Source organism: Lepidochelys olivacea (assembly GCF_965140295.1).
Source record: "Lepidochelys olivacea isolate rLepOli2 genome assembly, chromosome: 14".
NCBI classification, from domain to species: Eukaryota; Metazoa; Chordata; order Testudines; family Cheloniidae; genus Lepidochelys; species Lepidochelys olivacea.
In genome coordinates, this window is record NC_140424.1 from 42,190,222 (window position 1) to 42,211,545 (window position 21,324).

At 56.6% G+C, this 21,324-nt stretch overlaps 1 protein-coding gene across 1 annotated transcript; it reads right to left on the bottom strand.

Moving 5' to 3' along the window:
• Positions 1 to 1,194: 1,194 nt before the first annotated feature.
• On the bottom strand, positions 1,195 to 21,320 carry PPP1R18 (protein phosphatase 1 regulatory subunit 18). The gene is made up of 4 exons (XM_084647155.1): positions 21,189 to 21,320; positions 17,871 to 20,530; positions 2,743 to 2,950; positions 1,195 to 2,027 (listed from the first exon to the last, which is right to left on the bottom strand). Exons 2-4 carry the CDS (start codon positions 19,848 to 19,850, stop codon positions 2,008 to 2,010), a joined length of 2,208 nt encoding a protein of 735 aa, XP_084503281.1. The 5' UTR covers positions 19,851 to 20,530; positions 21,189 to 21,320; the 3' UTR covers positions 1,195 to 2,007.
• Positions 21,321 to 21,324: the final 4 nt, after the last annotated feature.

The window sequence follows — 21,324 nt, forward strand, 5'->3', positions numbered from 1 at the left end:
AGCAAGATGGGGAATGGGAGTTAGGGCACCCACAGGGCAGAGCTGCCACCACCAGGGGACACACAGGACCTGACAGTGCCAACCCTCATCCCCAAGGGGTGCATGGGAGGTCCTGGCAGTGCCCACAGCTCATTCCCAGGGGGTGCGTGGGAGCCAGGTCCTGGCAGCACCCACCCCTCCCAGACTGCGTGGGCCATAGACGACAGGAGGGCGGCTTCACGTGCAACATCTGTTTTATTATTATAATATATATATAAAAAAACACTATTGGAACTGGCCGGATGCAGCCTCCCTCCCCCTGCCAGAGCTCAGACACAACATCAGTGCCTCCTGCTCAGAGCAGGGTGGGAGTTAAATGGGCGTGTGGGGGGGGGGGCTGATGCCTCATTGAACCCCACTCCCCTGTGACCACACGTCTGCCCCTGCTCCCTGGGCAGGGGGAGGAGCCTGCCGCACTTGTTCATTCACTCGCACCCTTGGTCCCGGGTGAGGATGCGGCTGCTCCTCCCAGTGCAAAGGAAAATGAATTAATAATAACGAGAACGAACTAAACTCACAGAGGAGGAGCTCATCCATCCATCCGTGCCCCACCCTCCGCACTCATCCCATTCCTCGTTCCCTCCATCCTCATTCTTGTCCCCACACATCCAATTCCACTGTCCCTCCATTCCCACGCCTGCCCATCAGAGGCTCTGAATGGCACGACCCCCCTCCCCCACCCATAAAAGATGGTGAGATTGCTCCACCTACACAGGAAGTGGGATGGCTAAAACAGGAAGTCACACCGTTGACCCGCCCTCCACTTCAGTCACCTCCTCCCCCCATCTCCAGTCACAGCTGGTCCCTCCCCAATTCCTGATTGGCTCCACCTCCCACCTCCCACCCCCAAACCGCCTACTGCCCCACTCCCCACCAAACACAACTAGTCCTGCCTGAAGTACATAAAAATGGTCCCATCTGTAACTAGCTCCAGAACACTTGCAAATGGCCCACCCACCCCTGCAAAGTAGCAATTTGCCCCACTCTCCAAATACTGACTGGCTTCGCCCCATTCTCAACTGGCTCCACCCCAGTCACAGATTGCCCCGCCCTCCGATAGTGATCCGCTCCTCTGCAATTATGACTGGACCCTATCAAGTAACAAAGTGACCCCTCCCCTCTCTTCCCCAATAAACCCCACCCCCACCCCCTCCTAAACTACAATCCCCTTAACTCTGACCACCCTGGCAGCATTATTAGGAAGTAAAAATTGGAAAACAAAAGTTCTCCCTTCTGGATGATGCCCCCTAGAAAAAGGATTCAAGAGTTACAAAAAATGCATGTGTGTATGGTGGGGGGTTGGTTTTCTTTGCCACCTCCCACCCATAATTATCCCATTCATACCCATCTTCGGGAGGGGATGTGACCTTTAACCTTTGGCTGAAGGTAGACCAGGTGACCTCTTGGTGGCAATAAAGTCCATGGGGTTTAGAGCGCCCCTCGCTGGCTGCAGTGGGAATGGGCTCTCCCAGCACAGTCCACATGGTTCAGAGAGACCCCCCGCTGGCTGCGGTGAGAATGGGCTCTCCCAGCAAAGTCCACCTGGTGCAGAGCGCCCCCAGTGGAAATGGGCTCTCCCAGCAAAGTCCATGTGGTGCAGAGCATCCCCTGCTGGCTGCAGTGGGAATGGGCTCTCCCAGCACAGTCCAGGTGGTGCAGAGCATCCCCTGCTGGCTGCAGTGGGAATGGGCTCTCCCAGCACAGTCCAGGTGGTGCAGAGCGCCCCCTGCTGGCTGCAGTGGGTTTGTTCCTGAAGGCTCTCTGGACCTTAGGGGAGCAGTCAAATGGGAGGGTGGCTGCTCTAGCCTAGGCACAGCCAGGGAAACTGCAGCCGAGCTCCCTCCAGTCCTTGTTCTTGCTGGGATTTTACTGGAAGACGAAACAGAAGGGGCCAGTCGGGACCCAGTCATGGCAGGGCACCTTCTGCACCCGCCCCGTCTCCCCACCATGAGTGGGGGTTCTGCGGGGTTACCGCCTGCAGGATTCATCTGCCAGAAGAAAGAGAAGGGGAAAATGAGTAGGGAACGGGAGAGGGGGAAACCCAGCAGGGACAGACAGGGGAACAGAACCCAGCAGTCCTGGCTCCCAGGCCCCCTGCTCTAACCCACTAGACCCCCCCAACACCCACCCCCCGAGCTGGGTGTTGTAAGCATAGCAGCAGTGCCTGATGGATGTTGGAGGAGGGGGAAGGGCATGTGCCTGGCCTTCCTGCGGGGGGCGGGGGGGACAGTGGGGGCCGGGGTAGGGAGCAATTGGCAAGAGCCGTCTCAATTGGAAAGGGCAGGATGCATCTGCGCCAGGGCTTGCTGGAGGCCAGTGGGCCGACACCCTTGAGCTTCCCCCATCTGGCCACTAGATGGAGCCCCAATGCCCATGGCTGGCAAAGCAAGAGGTTTTCCCACGGGTGGGGACCTGGCAGCAGCTGTTTCATAATCACTTTCCCAGAATGTTTCATCACCACCCAAGCCGCTCCCTGCAGCACAGCGCCCCCTAGTGCTGCACCGGGGCATTGGGGCCAGCACTGACTGCCAGGGGAGAGCACCCCCTGCTGAACCTCCAACCCTGCTCCCTGCAGCACAGCGCCCTCTAGTGCTGCAGTGGGGTATTGGGGCCAGTGCTGACTGCCAGGGGAGCGCACCCTCTACTGAGACCCACACCCCGCTTCCTGAAGCCCAGCGCCCCCTACTGCTCGCCGAGACTCACCCACGATGAGGGATTTGGTCCTGAGCACACCCGGCAGGCCGCGATGGAGAAGCAGCAGCTCCTCCTCTTCCTCGTCATCCTCCCCGTGGGGGCTGGCAGAGGCCAGCACGTCCGACTCCTCAGGGGGCCCAAACTCCTCCAGCAGGGACCCCTCGGATGGGTACTGGAAGGTGCGCTCCAGCTGGCTCTCACTGAACGAGATCTTCAACTGCAGGGGAAGGGGCAGAAGGATCAGACCAATGGGCCCATCTAGCCCTGTATCCCGCCTCCGCCCCCTGCCACACTGGATTAGCTTTACATCCCCGCCCCCCATTTAAGCGTGACTCTACAATAACTTATCAGTGCCCAGGGTCTTAGATCCTGCACCAGTGGATGAGTCCACAGCACAAAGAGACCCTACAATAACAAACCAGTGGATGGCTCCCCAGAGCACATGAGAGACCCTAAAATCATGATTAGTGTGCTGGGTCCCAGCGCCCACTCAAAAACTCTTCAGTAACCCCTGTGCCTATCCCCAGGGCTGAAAGACCCTACAATAAGAAACCGTGGCACTCAGCCCTACAGCTGAGACTCTGCAATGTCAAACCACTGTCTGCATCCCCAGTGCTGACCTGAGACCCTACAATAACAAACCAGTATGTGCATCTTCCATACCAAAAGAACCTATAATAACAACCAGCGACACATAGCCTGAACCCTGACGAGAGACCCTGTAACAACACTGCATGCCGATTCCCACTGCTGACTCGATGCCTTACGATAACAAATCTGTGTTCATATCCCCAGTGCTAAAAGACCTTGCAATAATAAACCTCCACACACAGTCTTAGCAACTACAAGAGACCCTACAATAACAAACCACAGCACGCAGCCCAGGCAGGTAATGCCAAGAGACCCTACAATAACAAACCACAGCACGCAGTCCAAGTAACGCCAAGAGACCCTACAATAACAAACCACAGCACGCAGTCCAAGTAACGCCAAGAGACCCTACAATAACAAACCACAGCACGCAGTCCAAGTAACGCCAAGAGACCCTACAATAACAAACCACAGCACGCAGTCCAAGTAACGCCAAGAGACCCTACAATAACAAACCACAGCACGCAGCCCAGGCAGGTAATGCCAAGAGACCCTACAATAACAAACCACAGCACGCAGTCCAAGTAACGCCAAGAGACCCTACAATAACAAACCACAGCACGCAGTCCAAGTAACGCCAAGAGACCCTACAATAACAAACCACAGCACGCAGTCCAAATAATGCCAAGAGACCCTACAATAACAAACCACAGCACGCAGTCCAAGTAACGCCAAGAGACCCTACAATAACAAACCACAGCACGCAGTCCAGGCAGGTAATGCCAAGAAGCCCTACAATAACAAACCACAGCATGCAGTCCAAATAATGCCAAGAGACCCTACAATAACAAACCACAGCACGCAGTCCAAGTAACGCCAAGAGACCCTACAATAACAAACCACAGCACGCAGTCCAAGTAACGCCAAGAGACCCTACAATAACAAACCACAGCATGCAGTCCAAGTAACGCCAAGAGACCCTACAATAACAAACCACAGCATGCAGCCCAGGCAGGTAATGCCAAGAGACCCTACAATAACAAACCACAGCACGCAGTCCAAGTAACGCCAAGAGACCCTACAATAACAAACCACAGCACGCAGTCCAAGTAACGCCAAGAGACCCTACAATAACAAACCACAGCACGCAGTCCAAGTAACGCCAAGAGACCCTACAATAACAAACCACAGCATGCAGTCCAAGTAACGCCAAGAGACCCTACAATAACAAACCACAGCATGCAGTCCAGGCAGGTAATGCCAAGAAGCTCTACAATAACAAACCACAGCACGCAGTCCAAATAATGCCAAGAGACCCTACAATAACAAACCACAGCACGCAGCCCAGGCAGGTAATGCCAAGAAGCTCTACAATAACATACCACAGCACGCAGTCCAAGTAACGCCAAGAGACCCTACAATAACAAACCACAGCACGCAGTCCAAGTAACGCCAAGAGACCCTACAATAACAAACCACAGCATGCAGTCCAGGCAGGTAATGCCAAGAAGCTCTACAATAACATACCACAGCATGCAGTCCAAATAATGCCAAGAGACCCTACAATAACAAACCACAGCACGCAGCCCAGGCAGGTAATGCCAAGAAGCTCTACAATAACATACCACAGCACGCAGTCCAAATAATGCCAAGAGACCCTATAATAACAACAGTCCTCCCAGGCAGAAGCTCTCTGGGGACCCTCTGAGGACAGTGTGGCCATGGCAGTCCCACTTTGGCTAAGCCTCTGGTGGAGGGCAGCCAGGAATCTGCCCCCGCCCGCACCCCAGCTGGGCACAGAGCAGAAGCCCTGGCAGGAGATAAACCCTGCAGGAAATGAGATTAGATATCCCTCCTGCAGAGAAAGATGATTCCCCAAGGGCAAGAGCATCTACCTTGACCTGCAGCTAGGCTGGGCCACAAATAGCGCAGAGGAAGGAGCAGGGGCCAGGCAGAGATGGGAGGGGGAGCCCTGCGTACAACAGTGGGATGCAGCCACCTCTGGGGTGGGGCAGCAGGGGAACAGCCACACAGCGGCATAGAGGGGGAGGCGAAGGGGAATCCTGTGTCCAGTTGTAACCACGGGGCAGGGGATTTCAGGAAGGCAGACTGGACATGGGTTGTGGGGGGATCTGGCCAGGACACTGGGGTTCATGCCCCAACTCGGGAGGAAAGTGCCAGGGGAGATTTAATGACTGGGCCTGATCAGGGCTGCCATGTTCTATGCAATCCAGAAGTGGCACAGCGCCCCCTAGTGCCGCCCTCGGGTATTGGGGTGAGCACCAGCAACAGTGCCACCTACTGAGCCCTCATCCTGCTCCCCGCAGGACAGCGCCCCCTAGGGCTGCACTGGGGTATTGGGGGCAGCACCGACTGTGACGGGACAGTGCCACCTACCGAGCCCTCATCCTGCTCCCCGCAGGACAGCGCCCCCTAGGGCCGCACTGGGGTATTGGGGGCAGCACCGACAGCCCCATCCCAACTTCCAGTAGTGTCCCAGTCCAGCCCAGCCCCAACCCCTCCTGCTTAGCATGATTCTAGTTTTAGCCCCTCCCCCACTCCGTTTGGTGACTTGGGGGGGGGTGTATCTTTGATCTTATCTGTTCCCGAATTGGTTCCCATGGGAATTAATCCCCCGCTAATCGCAATTAACTGAAGTCTATTAACGAGCTGGGGGGGAGGGGGAAGAGGGGTCACGAGGCCGGTCTGGGGAAATTGAGGGTGAGGATCAGGGCCATAATAGCTTCATGGATGCTCATTGGAGGTAGTGAGGGATGGAAGAAGGGCCAGAGGAGAGGTAGAGAGGCAAGTGGAAGGCCAGGGCCAGGCTGAGAGGGGAAACACCAGCATGGAAAAGAAGGCAATGTGAGAGGGGAGATGAAAGATTGCATGGGAAAGACAGGCACCTGGAAATCCAGGAAGGGAGTGACAGTGGCATGGGAGGAAAAGAGGGAGTGAGACCATGGCGGAGGGGAGGAGAGGAAAGTCCTGACAGAGAAGAAGAACAGAAGGAGAAAACTGGGGAGTGGAAGAGAGAGAAGCAGAGGAGGGGGAGAGAGGGAATGTGTGACTAAAGGGGGTGGAAGGGCAAAGAAAAGAGAAGGAGGAAGTCAGGGAGGGAGGTAGAGAAAGGAAGAGGGGAATGAGACAGGAGGAAAAGAGGAATGAAGGACAGAACAGGCAGGATCCAAGAAAAGAACAGAAGGAGAAAATCTGTGAGAGGAAGGAACAGGGGAATGAAACAGGAAAAAGGAGAGAGGAAACAGGGGTGAGGAGTGGATGAACGGGACAGGTCCAAGAAAGAACAGAATGAGAGAATAGAGGAGGGAGGGGAACATGCCAGAGTCCTACAGAGACTGACAAGATGGAAGAGGTCGAGGAGGAGGAGGAGAAATGAAGGGAAAGAGAGGGGAGAGACTGGGCGATGGAATGAAAAAGACAGTCAGCGAGAGAAAGAGAGGAGGAAGAAGGGAGTGAGAAAAAGGAGAAACGAAATATGTCTCTCTGCATCTTTCTGCGGCTCCTCCCTTGTGACTCTCACATCCCGCCCTTTCCCTCCCCACTCTCTGGCTTCATCTCTCCTCCTTAGTCTCTCTCACGCTCCCCCATTCTCTCTCCCTGCCCCACCCCCCACAGCTGCCGGGCCCCACCCCTCCCGTCCCTCCCCCCAGCTCTGGAATGTGCCTGAGTCACTCGCTCCGCTGCCTGGCTCCTAAATAAGGAGTGAACAGGCCTGGTTTGGCCAGGAGGGGGAGGGGAGGCCGGGAATCCAGCTGCCGTCCCAACTCTGCACAGCTGTGCCAAGAGCCTCCCAACTCCGCTCCGGTGTCCAGGACTACCTCCATCAGCGTGCCTGCTCTCCCCCCTGCCCCCAGAGCCCTGAAGGGGGGAGCAGAAACCGAACCCCATATCTACAGACCCCCGCCCAAGGCCACGGCCCTCCAGGCTGAGCTATGACCCTCCAGAAATGGCCTCAAATCTCCACACCGGGCTCACAACCTTTCAGACTGGGCCCACGGCCCTCCAGAAATGGCCATGAATCTCCAGACAGGACCCAAGAGCCTTTGGACATGGCCCCTGTCCCTGCTGACTGGATCCCACAGCCTTCCAGAAAGAGCCATGATCCTCCAGACTGGGTCCACGGCCCTCCAGAAACAGCCATGAATCTCCAGACATGACCCAAGACCCTCTAGACTTGGCCCACGTCCCTCCAGACTGGATCACACAGCCCTCCAGAAATGGCAATCTATCTCCAGCCTGGGCCAACAACCTTCCAGAAATGGCCATGAATATCCAGATATGGCCCACCGACCCTCCAGGCCACCAACGCTCTAGATCCAGTGGCATCTCCAATGCTTTCTCCAGATCACTTGTCTGGAGGAACCTTCACCCCTGGCTGCCCCCATCCCCTACCATCCAGACCTCCCTGTTGCTTTCCTCACAGCCCTTTCTCTCTGCCTGAGAGCTGAGGAAGGATAGATGGATAGGCTGGACTCTTGGTGGCCCCTTGGAGCTGTAGCCTGAAGCCCAGGGCACTATCCCAGGGGCTCTCCTGAGCTCCGGACTCTGTGAACTGCAGTGTTGGAGAAGGTCCGGTATCCTTTCCCTGACCAGATCCCTCAATGTCTCTGTGGAGCACAGACGACAGCCCAGGGACTGCCTTGCCAGAGAGAGACTGTCTGGCCTGCTGGGGAGAATAGATGGCAAAACACACCAGCTAGATGCCTGGCCACACTATCTATATCCAAGCGTCCCTCTATGCATCCATAGTTCTGTCCATCCTTCCATCATTAGCTCTATCCATCTATCCATTGTCAGATCATCTTCGGCTTTATCCATCCATCCATGGCAAGCTCTTTCTATCTCTCCATCCTCAGCTGCATATACATATCCATCCCTTCATCACCAGATCTACCTGTGCATCCATCCTCAGATCTATCTATCTATCTATTCTCAGCTCAACCCATCCACTCATCTATCCATTCTCATATCTCTCTCTATTTCCCTATCCTTGGCTCCATCCACCCATCACGAGATCTATCTATAGATCTCTCTATCTATCCATCCCCAGCTGTACCCAAGACACAGAGAAACGAAGGACTAGCTGAGTGCAACCCGCCAGGCCAGTGGCCAAGCGAGGAATAGAAACCAGGGGCCCCAAGTCCCACTTCAGGGCTCTATCCACTAGAAACAGAACTCCCCCCCCAACCCGCCCCGGCCAGAGCCCCAGTCTAGCCTGCAGACCTGTCCCGCTCAGAGACCTGCAGTAAACGAAGGGCTAAGCAACCCCAGCCTGCCTTAGGTGGCGCTGGAGTGATTGTGGGTAGGGATCCCTGACTGGATTCCCACTCCCTGTTATTCCCACGTGGGGGAGCCATATTTACCCCTTCATCATCCGTTCCAATCACCCCCACCCCAATCTCTATTGAGTGGGTGGGGTGTGTAGGAGTCCCTCTTGTCTCCCTTGGTGATAGTCCCCTAAATCCAGGAGTCCTCAAGCCATTCTCCGCTTCTCTGCTGACAGCTCCCAACCCGCTAAGGGGAGCTGGCCCTGATTTGGGGCATCTGGCTGGCTCAGGGGCATGGGGAACAGGCAATGGGGCCTTCCCCCTCTAGGGGGCACCGGTTCCAATTGGAGAGGCAGGCTGGGCGCTGTTTCTGTCCCTCAATAGCCCAGGCAGGACCTTTGGGCCCTGGCCAGATCGGAATTAGCTCAGATAAGAGAGGGGCTATTTGGGGAATCGCCTCTAAAGCTCTTATACCAAATGGCATTAACGCAGGCCGGGCTCACGGCACTGTGGGGCGGCCTGAAGGGCTGGATTTGCGGCTCCACAGTTCTTTGCTTATCCCATAATATCCACCGAGTGCCCTTTATCCTGTCCTGGCCTGGTTCATAAGGTGTCAAAGTGGGTGGGAAAGGGTTAATCACATGTGTTTGGTGGGTGGGAAGGTGGGACGACTCAGGCACAAGAAAGGGTTGATGGCAAAGCTGGGGATGGGACCCAGGAGTCCTGACTCCCAGCTCCCCGCCCCCGCACCGAGCTCTAACCACTAGACCCCACTCTCCTCCCAAAACTGGGGATGGGACCCAGGAGTCCTGACTCCAACCCAGCCCTGCCCCCACCAGCTGCTGCTTTCGCTCTGCACAGCACTAACCACTTCCTGAGCGGGTGCAAGCTGCCCGAGGCTTTGGCTGACACAGGCCTCAATCTCCCCGCCCTTTTCCGTCCCACACGTTCCCACACGTTCCCCACTTCCTGTTTTCGACAAGGCTGCAGCACTGCGGGAAGACGGGGCAGGACTGGCAGCCCCAGGGGCCTCTGGGTAATGCCCACAGCGAGTGTGGGGCAGCCCAGTTAAGCTCCCACCATGCAAACACACCTTGTTCCCTGCCCATGGGCCGCAGCCCTGCCCCTGCAGGGATCCTCTCTAGGGGGCAGAGGGGAGTTGGGGCTCTGGGGCCCGTTCAGCCCTCGGTTTCTCTGCTGAGGCTGCCAGCACTGGGGAGGGGCAGGTTGGGATGGGGGGCGCATGCCGTGCTGGGAGCTGGGCTGAGATCGAAATATTTGCTGCATCCAGACAGGAAAGATCAACTCCAGAACCAGCGCCCCCTAGAGGGGGGGAAAGGCCCCCTGGGTCAGTCCCCGCCCCCTGGGGCCAGATGGGAGCCGGCGCCCCCTAGAGGGGAAAGGCCCCATGCCTCAGTCCCTGGAGCCAGATTTCAGAGGAACAGCCGTGTTAGTCTGTATTCGCAAAAAGAAAAGGGGGACTTGTGGCCCCTTGGAGACTAACCAATTTATTTGATGCATCCGATGAAGTGAGCTGCAGCTCACGAAAGCTGATGCTCAGATAAATTGGTTAGTCTCTAAGGGGCCACAAGTCCCCCTTTTCTTTTTCCCTGGAGCCAGACGTCCATGATTACGAGGGCGAAATGAAGCCAAGATCCATGCAGGGCGTGTGGCTCTGGGCCAGGAGCTGAGGCTAGGGGTGTGAGGGCACCAGCGGCCCGCTCCTGGGAAGCCTTGGGGTGGGATTATAGGCGCATCGGCTCTGGGGGAGATGAAGGGTTAAAGTGCCCCCCCCACATCTACAGTGACCATGGCAACCTCGTCAACGCTGACCTCAGTGCTTTTAATGACTTCCTCTGGAAAAACCTGCCGGGTGGCTTCTGCCAATGGGAGCCGGCCCCCTCCCCCATCACACCCTGCTTGCCCCTTTCACCCCTCCCCCCCCACACCCTGCCTGCCCCCTTTCACCCCACCCCATTACACCCCTTCCTTCCCCACGCCATCCCTTGCCCATTCATACTCCTTCCTTCTCCCACTTTTACCCCTCCACACCCATTCCTTTCCCTAACCCGCCACCCGTGATCCAGCGTCCTGGAGGCTGCAGGGGTGAGCCTAGGGCTGTAGGGCTGGTCTGAGACCCAGCACAGACCTGCTCCCTGGGTCCTTCTGCACCGACAGCGGCTTCCCCTTTCCCCCAAAGACACAGATAGTCTGTCTGCGGCTGTCTCTCTCACGTGCACAGCCTCTGGGGGCCTATGTCTTCCTCTCAGGCTCCCGCTCGCTTTTTCTTTCTCTCTCTCTTTGTGTCTTGCGCTCCTCTCCCAGAGCCGGGGCTAGAACCCAGGAGTCCTGACTCCCAGCCCCCCTGCTCTAACCCACTCAACTCCTACTCCCCTCCCAGAGCCAGGGATCAAACCCAGGAGTCCTGACTCCCAGCCCCCCTGCTCTAACCCACTCAACTCCTACTCCCCTCCCAGAGCCAGGGATCAAACCCAGGAGTCCTGACTCCCAGCCCCCCTGCTCTAACCCACTCAACTCCTACTCCCCTCCCAGAGCCAGGGATCAAACCCAGGAGTCCTGACTCCCAGCCCCCCTGCTCTAACCCACTCAACTCCTACTCCCCTCCCAGAGCCAGGGATCAAACCCAGGAGTCCTGACTCCCAGCCCCCCTGCTCTAACCCACTCAACTCCTACTCCCCTCCCAGAGCCAGGGATCAAACCCAGGAGTTCCTGACATCCCAGATCCTAGTGTTCTAACCCTCTAGACCCCGCTCCCCTCCCAGGGCTGGGGATAGAACCCAGGAGTCCTGCTTGCCATCCTCCCCCTGCTTTAACTGCTCGGGAAGCGTCCCTCCCTCACCAGAGGCAGCTGCATTTCAGCAGGCAGAAGAGGCTGTAGGAGGGCAGGGAGATGATGCCCAAATGAGAATGTGCCCCGGAGCCCTGTCTGAGTGACTCTCCAGTTCTGAGCTCAGTAGGGAGGGATCCCAGCCCTGGCATCCCCTGCACACTCACCCTATGCCCCTGCTCCCGGCTCTCGGCAGTTTGCAGGAGCACGCCGGGGAAGGACAAAGGGATTCGGAGAGGCAGGCAAGGCCCTGGGGCCTAGACAAGAGCCACCCCAGACTCCCCAGCGTGGGGTGAGGAACAAGGCTCATGTCACCAGGCCTGAGCCCAGTCATTGACCAGTGGACCACCAGGGCTATGGGCCTCCATGAGAATGGGGAACAGGGGGTGGCAGGAGCTATGGTCCTGAATGAGCTATTGGGGATGGGGGAGGTGCAGTCCAGGGAAGAAAGAGAGCACAGATAGCAAGCCCAGTTGGATGGAGAGAGGAATATTGTGGGAGAGAAGGGGTTGGATAGATAGATAAACAGATAGATAGATTTATGTCTGATTTATATACAATGAATTGAAATCTCTTACTGTCCTTCAGTTCAGCTCCACCCACTAGACCCCACTCCCCTCCCACAGCCAGAAACAGAACCCAGGAGTCCTGGCTCCCAGCCCCACCCCACCTCAATACACTAGACACCCCCCCTCCCCTCTCAGAACTGGGGTCAGAACCCAGGAGTCCTGGCTCCCAGCCCCTGCTGCTGTAACCCACTAGACCCCATTGCTCTCCCAGAGCTGCAGACAGAACCCAGGAGTCCTGGCTCCCAGCCCCACCCACCTCAATCCACTAGACCCACCCCTCCCTTCTCAGGACTGGGGACAGAACCCAGGAGTCCTGGCTCCCAGCCCCCCCTGCTGTAACCCACTAGACCCCATGCCCCTCTCAGAGCTGGGGATACCCCCCAATCCTCCCCATCACAACCCTCTAAGCCTGCCCTCTCCCCCATCAGAGATGTATCACCACATCTCCCCTTAGCCTAGCTAAGCTGGTTGGACTTAGTCTTTCTCTCTCGCGGCTCAAGGGAGCCCCATGGCCAGTCTCTGAGCTGCTAGCCCTAGTGGTCACCCTGCCCCCACCCCAGGTCTCCACAGGTCAGGGTAAAGGGAGGCAGAAGCTGAGTGCATGGCCCTCAGCAGCTGAGGTCAGCAGGGCTTCCTCTGCTGGGTGGAGTGAGGGCTCAGCCCCAGGGTAGAGCATGAAGGAGGGAGGGACAAAGCAAGCAAGCAAGCTGGCCCCATCTCTCCGGGCAGAAGGGCCGCTGCCTGCGTGGGAGGGATAAGCCGGGCGGAGATCCCAGCCACCCGGCTGCTCCAGACCCTCTGGAAGATAAAGAGCTGTTTGTGGTGAAAGGTCCGTTTGTGATGAAAAACCGGAGCAGGAATCTGCCCTCGAGGGGGTCACGAAAGGACCGCGCAGAAGGACGGCGCCGGGCCTGGGGCAGAGGGTGCTTGTCCTGGGGAAGGCGAACTGACCCGACTCGGTACAGATGTTGGAAGGTCCTAGAGCAACAGGCGCCCCTGCTGCGTTCTAGAGTGGCAGGGCCCCCCGCAGCCCCATGTTCTGGAGCTGCAACTAACCCCCTTTGCTGCATGCTAGAGCCACAGGCCTCTCCACAACCCCATGTTTTAGAGCTTCAGCTCACACCCCCACCTCTGCGTTCTAGAGCGACAGCCCCCCTCCCCCCGGCCCCGTGTTCTAGATCTTCAGCTCACCTCCCTCCACACCCTTTCAGAGTGACAGGCCTCTCCGCTGTCTCCGAGTTCTAATGCCCGTGTTCTAGAGTGCCATCCCCAACCTCATCTTCCAGAGCTTCAACACCTCCCTTTCACTGCCTGTCAGAGCAACAAGCCTTCTCACTGCACTCCCGTGTGCCAGGTCCTGTAACCCAGAGAGACAACCCCCCCCCATGTTGTAGAGCTTCAGCTCACCTCCCTTCTCTGCATTTTAGAGCAACAGGCCCCCACAACCCCCTGTTCCAGAGCTTCAACTCTCTGCCCAATCACCGCATGGCAGAGAAATAGTGCCCTCCACTATATTCCAGAGCAACAGCCCGCCCCTCTCATGCAGGCTGCCATCCTTCCCGTGTGTTGTACAGGACCAGACACCTCCAAAGCTTTCTAGAGCAACAGCCACTACGTTATAGAGCTCTCTCCACATCTTCTAGAGAGGCAGCCTGACCCCACCACACGCTCTGAAGATGCAACTTGCTGTCTGTTCAATGCATTCTAGAGCAACCCCCCTCCTCCGCTGCACACCAGGCTGACACATAGTGCGTTCTCGAGTGCTCAGCTGCCTTGTCCCATGTTCTAGAGCTTCCACTCTGATTTAGAGCAACAGGCCCCCCCATGCATTCCAGTGCAACAGGCCCTGCATTCTAGACCAACAATTACCGCCAATGCATTCTAGAGCGGCACGCGCAGCTGTCTTCTGGAACATCACAGCCTGTGTTCAAGAACAGTTGTTACTGCTGGAGTAGCGATCATCGCTGTGTTCCAGCCCTGTTTTGTCGAGTAATTAGCGACTGAGTATTCTGGAGCGTCAGTCGCCACACACTTCTAGAGTAATATTAAGCACCAGAGTGTTCTAGAACAACTGTCGCCAGAGTATTCTAGAGCTACAGATAAGGCCCTGGTGCTGCAAGTGCCAGCACTGGGCTCCATTGCAGGGTCATGGCTGATCACAATAGTCTGGAGTGAAAACCACGACAGCATTCTAGAGTAACACTCCCCACTTGTATTCTGGAGTAACAGTCCCTGCTGCAGCACAACAGGATGCTGGAGCCATAAACAATGAGGCCCAGCCCCTGTAAATGGAGGTCGCTCTGTCGAAGTCAGCATAGGAAATGGAGCCCAGGATTCTAGAGCAGACCAGCATCAGGGGGCGCTAGACTAGAGCATTAAAGGGCCAAGGCAAATGGTGGCATGGGAGTGAGCAGGTAGGAGGGGGTTATCTTGGCTTGGTCACCATGGGGGCACCTACCCCTAGAGCATGTAGGTTTGTGCAATGAGTCTTTGCCATTGCTCCTAAAAGGGGAAAGATCGGGAGTTAGATAAAGAAACAAACACATATGGGATGAGGTAGAGAGATGGGTGACATGGGGACTGGATGGGCGGTGGGGGGATGTATAGGGACTGGATGGATGGAGGGGGATTTATGGGGATTGGATGATGCCCATAGGGGATGGATGGATGCATTAGAGAGATGGATAGACAGATGCATATGGTGATTAGATGGATAGACAGTTGTGTATGTGGATTCAAGAGAGAGAAAGACAAAGAAAGTGAGAGACATGAGCACAGGCAGATGGATGATATACAGACTGACTAGCTAAAATAGGATCCTATTTTTAAAAAGTATATTGACTACTTTAGAGCAAAGCTGTATTTATCTGGCAAGCATTACCATAGAGAGTACTGTAGTAGTTTAATACTACTGTGATCTGATACTGTAGACTACACTAAAATTAGTCTCAGTATTTATGAGTACTTACCATACAACACTGTAGTATTTTAACAGTATTGAGATCCATTACTTTCCCACCCTTTCAGTACTTCAAAGTATTTTTTAAAGTAATTGCTATGCAACACTGAAAAAATGTAACAGTATTTTGATCTATTCACTGGGACACCATAAAATTCAAAATCACTTACTATAGAATACTGCAGTATTTTAACAGTATCTTGACATAGCCCTGTAGGATATGCTAGCTCTTTGCAGTAATTTGGGACATTACTGCAGTAATTTAACCGTCTGTTAATCTAGAATACCCTGGTGCTTTACAGAGGTAAGGTGGGGGAGGTAATATATTTTATTGGACCAACTTCTGTTGGTGAGAGAGACAAATTAGTCCAATACCAGATATTACCTCATCCACCTTGTCCCTCTAATATCCTGGGACTGACCTGGCTACAATGACACTGTTGCTTTTACAAGTGATTTAATGCAATGCTATAGTAATTTAACAGTACCATTATTACTCTAGTATTTTACTGTATTTACTATGGAACATCAAAGTAATTTAGCGGTATTGTCATCTGTTACTCTGGAATACGCTAGTACTTTGCAGTAATGTTGAGTAACTCCACAGCAATTTAACAACACTGTGATGTTACTCTAGCACTCTGTAGTAATTTGAGCAATACTGCAGCCATTGAAGAGTCATACAGCTTAGCACTGTAGAATACTCTTGCCCTTTATTGTATTTACTATATAATATGGTGATTTAGCAACCTGTTACTCCAAAGTACTCCAGTGTTTTTGAAGTAATTTTGAGCAATGCTGCAGCAATTTAAGAGTAGTGTGATGTTATTATTCTCGAGCAGTCTAGTAGTTTGCAGTGTCTTTGCGCAATGGTGCATCTAACGTTATTATAGCCCCTTGCTTTGGTATTTAACGTATTCACTATAGAATACCAGAGTAATGTAATCGTATTTTGATCCGTTACTCTCGAGTACTCTAATAGTCTGCAGTATGTTTGAGCTGCTAATCCAACAGTGCTATAGCCTCTTACTCTAAAATGTTACCATATTTACTATATAATACTAGAGCAATTTAAAAGTAGTTCCCTGTTACGCTCAAGTACACTATAGTCTGTAGTAATTTTGAGCAGTCTAATGGTATTGTGGCCCATTACTCTAGTATTTTTACTGTATGATACTATTACACTAGACCCCATATTACTCACATACTATATTTATTTACTATATAATACCAGTTCAAGATGGTATTGTTATCGGTTCCTCTCAAATACTCTAGTATTTCAAAGCAGTTACTCCAGGATCCTCAAGTTTTTTTCTTTAATGAACATTACACGGTAGAAAGATTTTTCCAGCTGCCTCCTTGGGCTCTGTAGCCAGTGCTAGTGGGTCTGCCCCCCAGGCACACATTCATATCACTGGGGGCATTTTTAGTGCCAGGAGGCTGGGCAGAGAGACTCTGCCTGCATGCTGTTGACGTTCAGCCACAAAGTTTAGCCAGGGATGCCTCTTGCCTAGCGACTGTCCCTGCTAAATGATCCCCTTATGAGGCAAAGAACAGACCAGCCACTGTGTGCATCTGGCCAGGGGCAACCCCAGACCCCGGCACGGGTCACATGTGTGAAAAGGCTTTTGTGGATCACCCCATTCCCTCCCGGTGCCCCCTCCCCACCTGGCCCCTGCCACTGTGTCCCTAGCCTGGCACTGGCAGGGATCCCCGGTGAGAGGGAAAGAGGGGGCTTCGAGGCCCATCCAGCCCTCAGCCTCTCTACTGAGGCTGCCAGAGACTTTGGGCCAACAGGGAAGTGGCCTGGGGCCGAACAAACTCATTTCACATTGGGGCTGTGGAATGGGAGTGACAGAGTGGGGCTGGATCGGCGTCTCTAGAGGGGAGAGGCCCTGTGAGCCATTCCCCATACCCCTGAGCCAGCCAATCCCCCGCTGAGGCCAGATCAGAGCCAGTGCCCCACAAGATGGGAAGGGCCCCATATCCCATTACACTCCCTCCCCAAGCCAGCCAGTGCCCCTGCCCTGGGGCCAGATTGAAGCTGGCATCCCCTATAGGGGAACGGTCCCATATCCTGCTCCTCCACCCCCCATAAACCAGCTACAAACTCAAGCCAGGTTACTCCAAAAGGAACTGGCTGGCTCAGAGGGGTGGGGAATGCGATATGGGGCCTTTCCCCTCTAGGGGGCGCCGGCTCCCAGCCAAACCTGGAGGAATTGGAATCAACCACCCTATTTCCACAGTCCGTCCCCCGCCTTTCCTGCTCTAGCACCATGAGAACAGGGTGGGGATGTTCCTGGACCACATCCTTGTGGCTCCCATGACAACCCCGGCCTCCACCACGTGCCCTATATCCCTGGCCCACGAGGGCCAGAGACGCTGCCCAATGGGAGCTGGGCCCGGGCGGGAGGGCAGAGGTCAACCATGGCTAACAGCCCCACGGCTGGGGTTGGCGTCCCCACGTTGAGCCCTGTGTTAGGCACCTGAAGGAGGAGGAGAAGGAATGAGGGGAGGAGAGAAGGAGGGATGAAAAGAGGGAGGGAAAAGCGGGAGAGAAGCAAAAGGAAGAGAGAATGTGGACAAGGGTGAAGGACTGAGCAGAGGAGGGAGAAAGAAAGAGGAGGAATGAAGGAGAGCAAAACAAAGAAAGAGTAAAAAGGGAAAGAGTGAGAGACGCTGAGGCCGGGAAAGAATGAAACAGCCGAGAGCGGGAGCGAACGAAAGGGAGGGAAGGAAAGAAAGAGCGAAAGAACGGATAAAAACGCTGAGAGGCGGGAGAGTGAAAAGCGAGAGCACGAAGCAGAGAAAACAAAAGAGAGCGGGGGAAAGGAGGAACGCCAGAGAGCGAGCGAAGGAGGGAGTGAGGAGTGCGCTGGTACCTTTTTGCGGTGGGGGTCGTTCTTGGCCAGGCAGGATTTCGACAGGGACAGGTAGCCCCCGATCACCTGGATCTCCTCCGCCGTCGGGTAGCGCTTCTTCAGTGGCGCGCCAGCCGCCTTCTCGGGCGCCGCGGGGCCCCCCTCGCCCTCCACGCCGTTCTCCACGGCCGGCGCCGGCGCCTTGCGGGGATTGATGGTGATGGTGTTGCCGCTCCGGCGCTGCACGGCCGGGTGGGGCAGGGCAGAGGGGCCCCCCAGCTCCCGGGGCCCCCGGCCCCCGCGCCTCATAGCCTCCCCCTCGGCCGGCTCCTCGGTGCTGGCCGGGAGGGGAAGCTGCTCGCGGCTAGGGGAGGAGGAGGAGGAAGTGGAGGCCGGAGCAGCGGCAGCCTTTGGAGGAGAAGTGCTGGTTTCCTGCCGAGCCTCACCGGGGTCTGGGGGAGGGGAGGCGGCCGCCCGGCGCGGCACCACCACGAAGGAGTTGCGCGAGTGCAGACGCAGGCTGGCCACGGCTTTGGCCTGGGCCTCGGCATCCAAGATGGTGTCGGCAGGCGGGCCTGAGGATGAGGCGTCTCCGTTGTCTGCCCTACCCCCACTGTCTGGAGAGGCGACCTCTCTGCCCGGTGGGCCCGGTATCACCGCACCCGAGCCAATGCCAGCACCGTCACGCCTCTCCGGTGAGGCGGCTTCTCTGGCTTGTAGGCCCGATCCCATGGCCAACGCACCGCCGCCAAGCCTGGCTCCCCTCTCCGGTGAGGCGGCTTCTCTGCCTCGCGGTCCTGGTGCCATGACATTGCCATCACCCCTAGTTCCCCTTTCTGGTGAGGCGGCCTCCGTGCCTTGAGGCCCTGGCACCATGGCCAATGTGTTTCCACAGTGCCAGGCTCCCCTGTCCGGTGAATTAGCCTCCCTGCTCCGAGGGCCCGGCACCACCAGGCCAGGGCTGCCACCGTCAAGCCTGGCTCCCCTCTCTGGTGAGGCGGCCTCCCTGCCCCACGCTTTGCTGGTGGGGGAGCGCCTCGGAGGGCTCTCTGGCCAGGCCTCGGACCTGGCTTCAAATTGGCTGCGGTAGGAAGCCACGGTGAAGGGAGGTGGCGAGGGGGCCAGGCCTGGCAGGTCGCGGGGAGGGCTGGGTGTGCCACTACGGCGCTGGGCCGAGCCGGGTGGTTTCCTTGCCGCCAGGGGGCGTTCGTAGGAGCCATCGGCGAGGTTCTCGGTGCTGAGGGACCTGAGTGGGTGAGGGGGTGGGTCCTCCTGGCCGAAGCGGCTTAGCAACTTGCTGACACGCCCGCGGCGTTGCTCCGGGACCCCCAGCTGGCAATCGGCCTCGCCGTGGCTTTGGCCGAAGGAGTTGAGGTCTTCCACGCTGCGGCTGAGGGCCGATTTGACAATGAAGACTTCGCCGGCCCGGATCTCGGTCACGCTCCCGCCGCGCCGGGCCAGCAGCTCGTTCAGGGACTCCACGCTGCCGGATTTGGCCTCGGCCCGCCGCTCGGCCCCCGGCGGCGCCGCTCCCGGCACCGACTCGATGATGATGACGTTGTCGGCCCGTAGGGTCCTCACCCCGGGGCGCTGGCTGTACAGCTCCATCAACTGCTTGGCCTTGGCACCAGCCGGCTCGGCCTCCGGCGCCGCCGTCTCTTTGCGCCGCTTCTCCAGCTGGATGAAGGGATTCTGGTGCACCGGGCCAATCTTCTCCTGCAGCACGGCGCTCTCCTCCTGGCCCATCCCGGAGCTGGGCAGCCCCACCACAGCTGAGGGGGGCCCTGCTCCGCCGCCACCGCCCTCCGGGTCCGAGAAAGAGGCGCCGGAGCCCTGCTTGGCGCGGCGGCGTTCGATGATCTCCCGCTTCCAGGCTGGCATCTTGGCCATGCGGTCCTGCTGCTCCCGCTCTCTACGTCGCGCCTCTTCCTCTTCCTTCCGCTTCCTCTCCAGCAGCTGCAGCTTCCACTCCGGCAGGGCTGGTGCCTGAGCCGACGCCATCCTTGCCCCGGGGCTGTGGGGGGCAGGGAGGGAAGTGGGGATGGGGGGAAGGGAGAGAGAGGGGGGCAGGGAAGGAGAGATGGAGGGAGAGGTGGAATAGATGATAGTTTGAGAGGATGAAAGGGAGGGATAGAGAAAGTGTCAGGGAAGGAGGGATGGAAGAAGAGGGGGAATGGAGGGAGAGTTTAAGAGGATGAAAGGGAGGGATAGAGAAAGTGTCAGGGAAGGAGGGATGGAAGAAGAGGGGGAATGGAGGGAGAGTTTAAGAGGATGAAAGGGAGGGATAGAGTGAAGGTCAGGGAAGGAGGGATGGAAGAAGAGGGGGAATGGAGGGAGAGTTTAAGAGGATGAAAGGGAAGGATAGAGAGAGTGTCAGGGAAGGAAGGAGAGTTTAAGAGGAGGAGGAGAGAGAAAAAGGGGCAGAAATGAAGGAATAGTTTACGAGGAGGAAGGTAAGGCCGGAGGAAGGGAGGGATAGAGAGTCAGGGAACGAGGACTAGTGGGAAGCAAGGATAGAGAAAGAATGGAAGAAGGATAGAGGGGTCTGAGGAAAGAAGAAACGAGGAAGTGGGAGAAAGGAGGGATAGAGAGAGAGCTGGGGAGGCGGGAGAGGCAGGGAAGGAGGGATAGCGGAGCCGGCAGAGGAATCAAGGGGCTCCCTGCTCTCCCCCGCCCCTGCTCTGGAGGAAGAGAAAGAAAGAAAAAAAAAAAGGAAAAGATGAAAAAAATCCCCAAAGTTCCGCCTGTGTCAGCCTGGCGATTTCCGGAGGGGGCGGGCACTGCTCGCCCCACCCGCCGGGCTGACAGCCCCGCACGCGGCTGGGAATCCTGGCCCCCCATGGAACCCAGGAGTCCGGGGAGGGGGAAGGGACAACCTGGGTGGGCAATGGAACCCAGGCGTCCGGGTGTGGGGGAGGGAACCCAGGAGTCCAGGGGATGGGGGGCGGTGGGGGGATGGCTCAAACCGGGTGGAGGGTGGAACCCAGGAGTCCGGGGGGAAACCCAGGAGTCCGGGAGGATGGCTTAGGTTTGGTGGACAATGGAACCCAGGGGTCCGAGCAAGGGAGTGTAAATCTTGGAGGGAAGAGATATATATTACCCCACAGAGAGCTCAAATCTTGATGGCTCAGAGGAACCCAGGTGTCCGGGCACAGACGGGTGTGTCGGGGAAGGGGGGAACTTTTTGGTGGGGGTGGGTGGAAATTACCCTGGACTCCAAACCTCGATGGCTCAGGCAAGCTGGGCAATGGGACCCAGGCGTCCGGATGGGGGAGGGAGCTGGAATGAAGCCTGTCAATCAGCATGGAGAGGGAGAGAGAGAAGGGGTAGAATAATTACCCCGGAGGAAAGTAGCGGAACCCAGGCGTCCGGGCGGCGAAAAGGCGGCTCCTTTCGGCGCGGGAGGGTTCTAATTCTCTGCGGGCTCCTCAGAACCCAGGCGTCCGGGCGAGGCGTGCGGGGGAGGGGAAGGTTC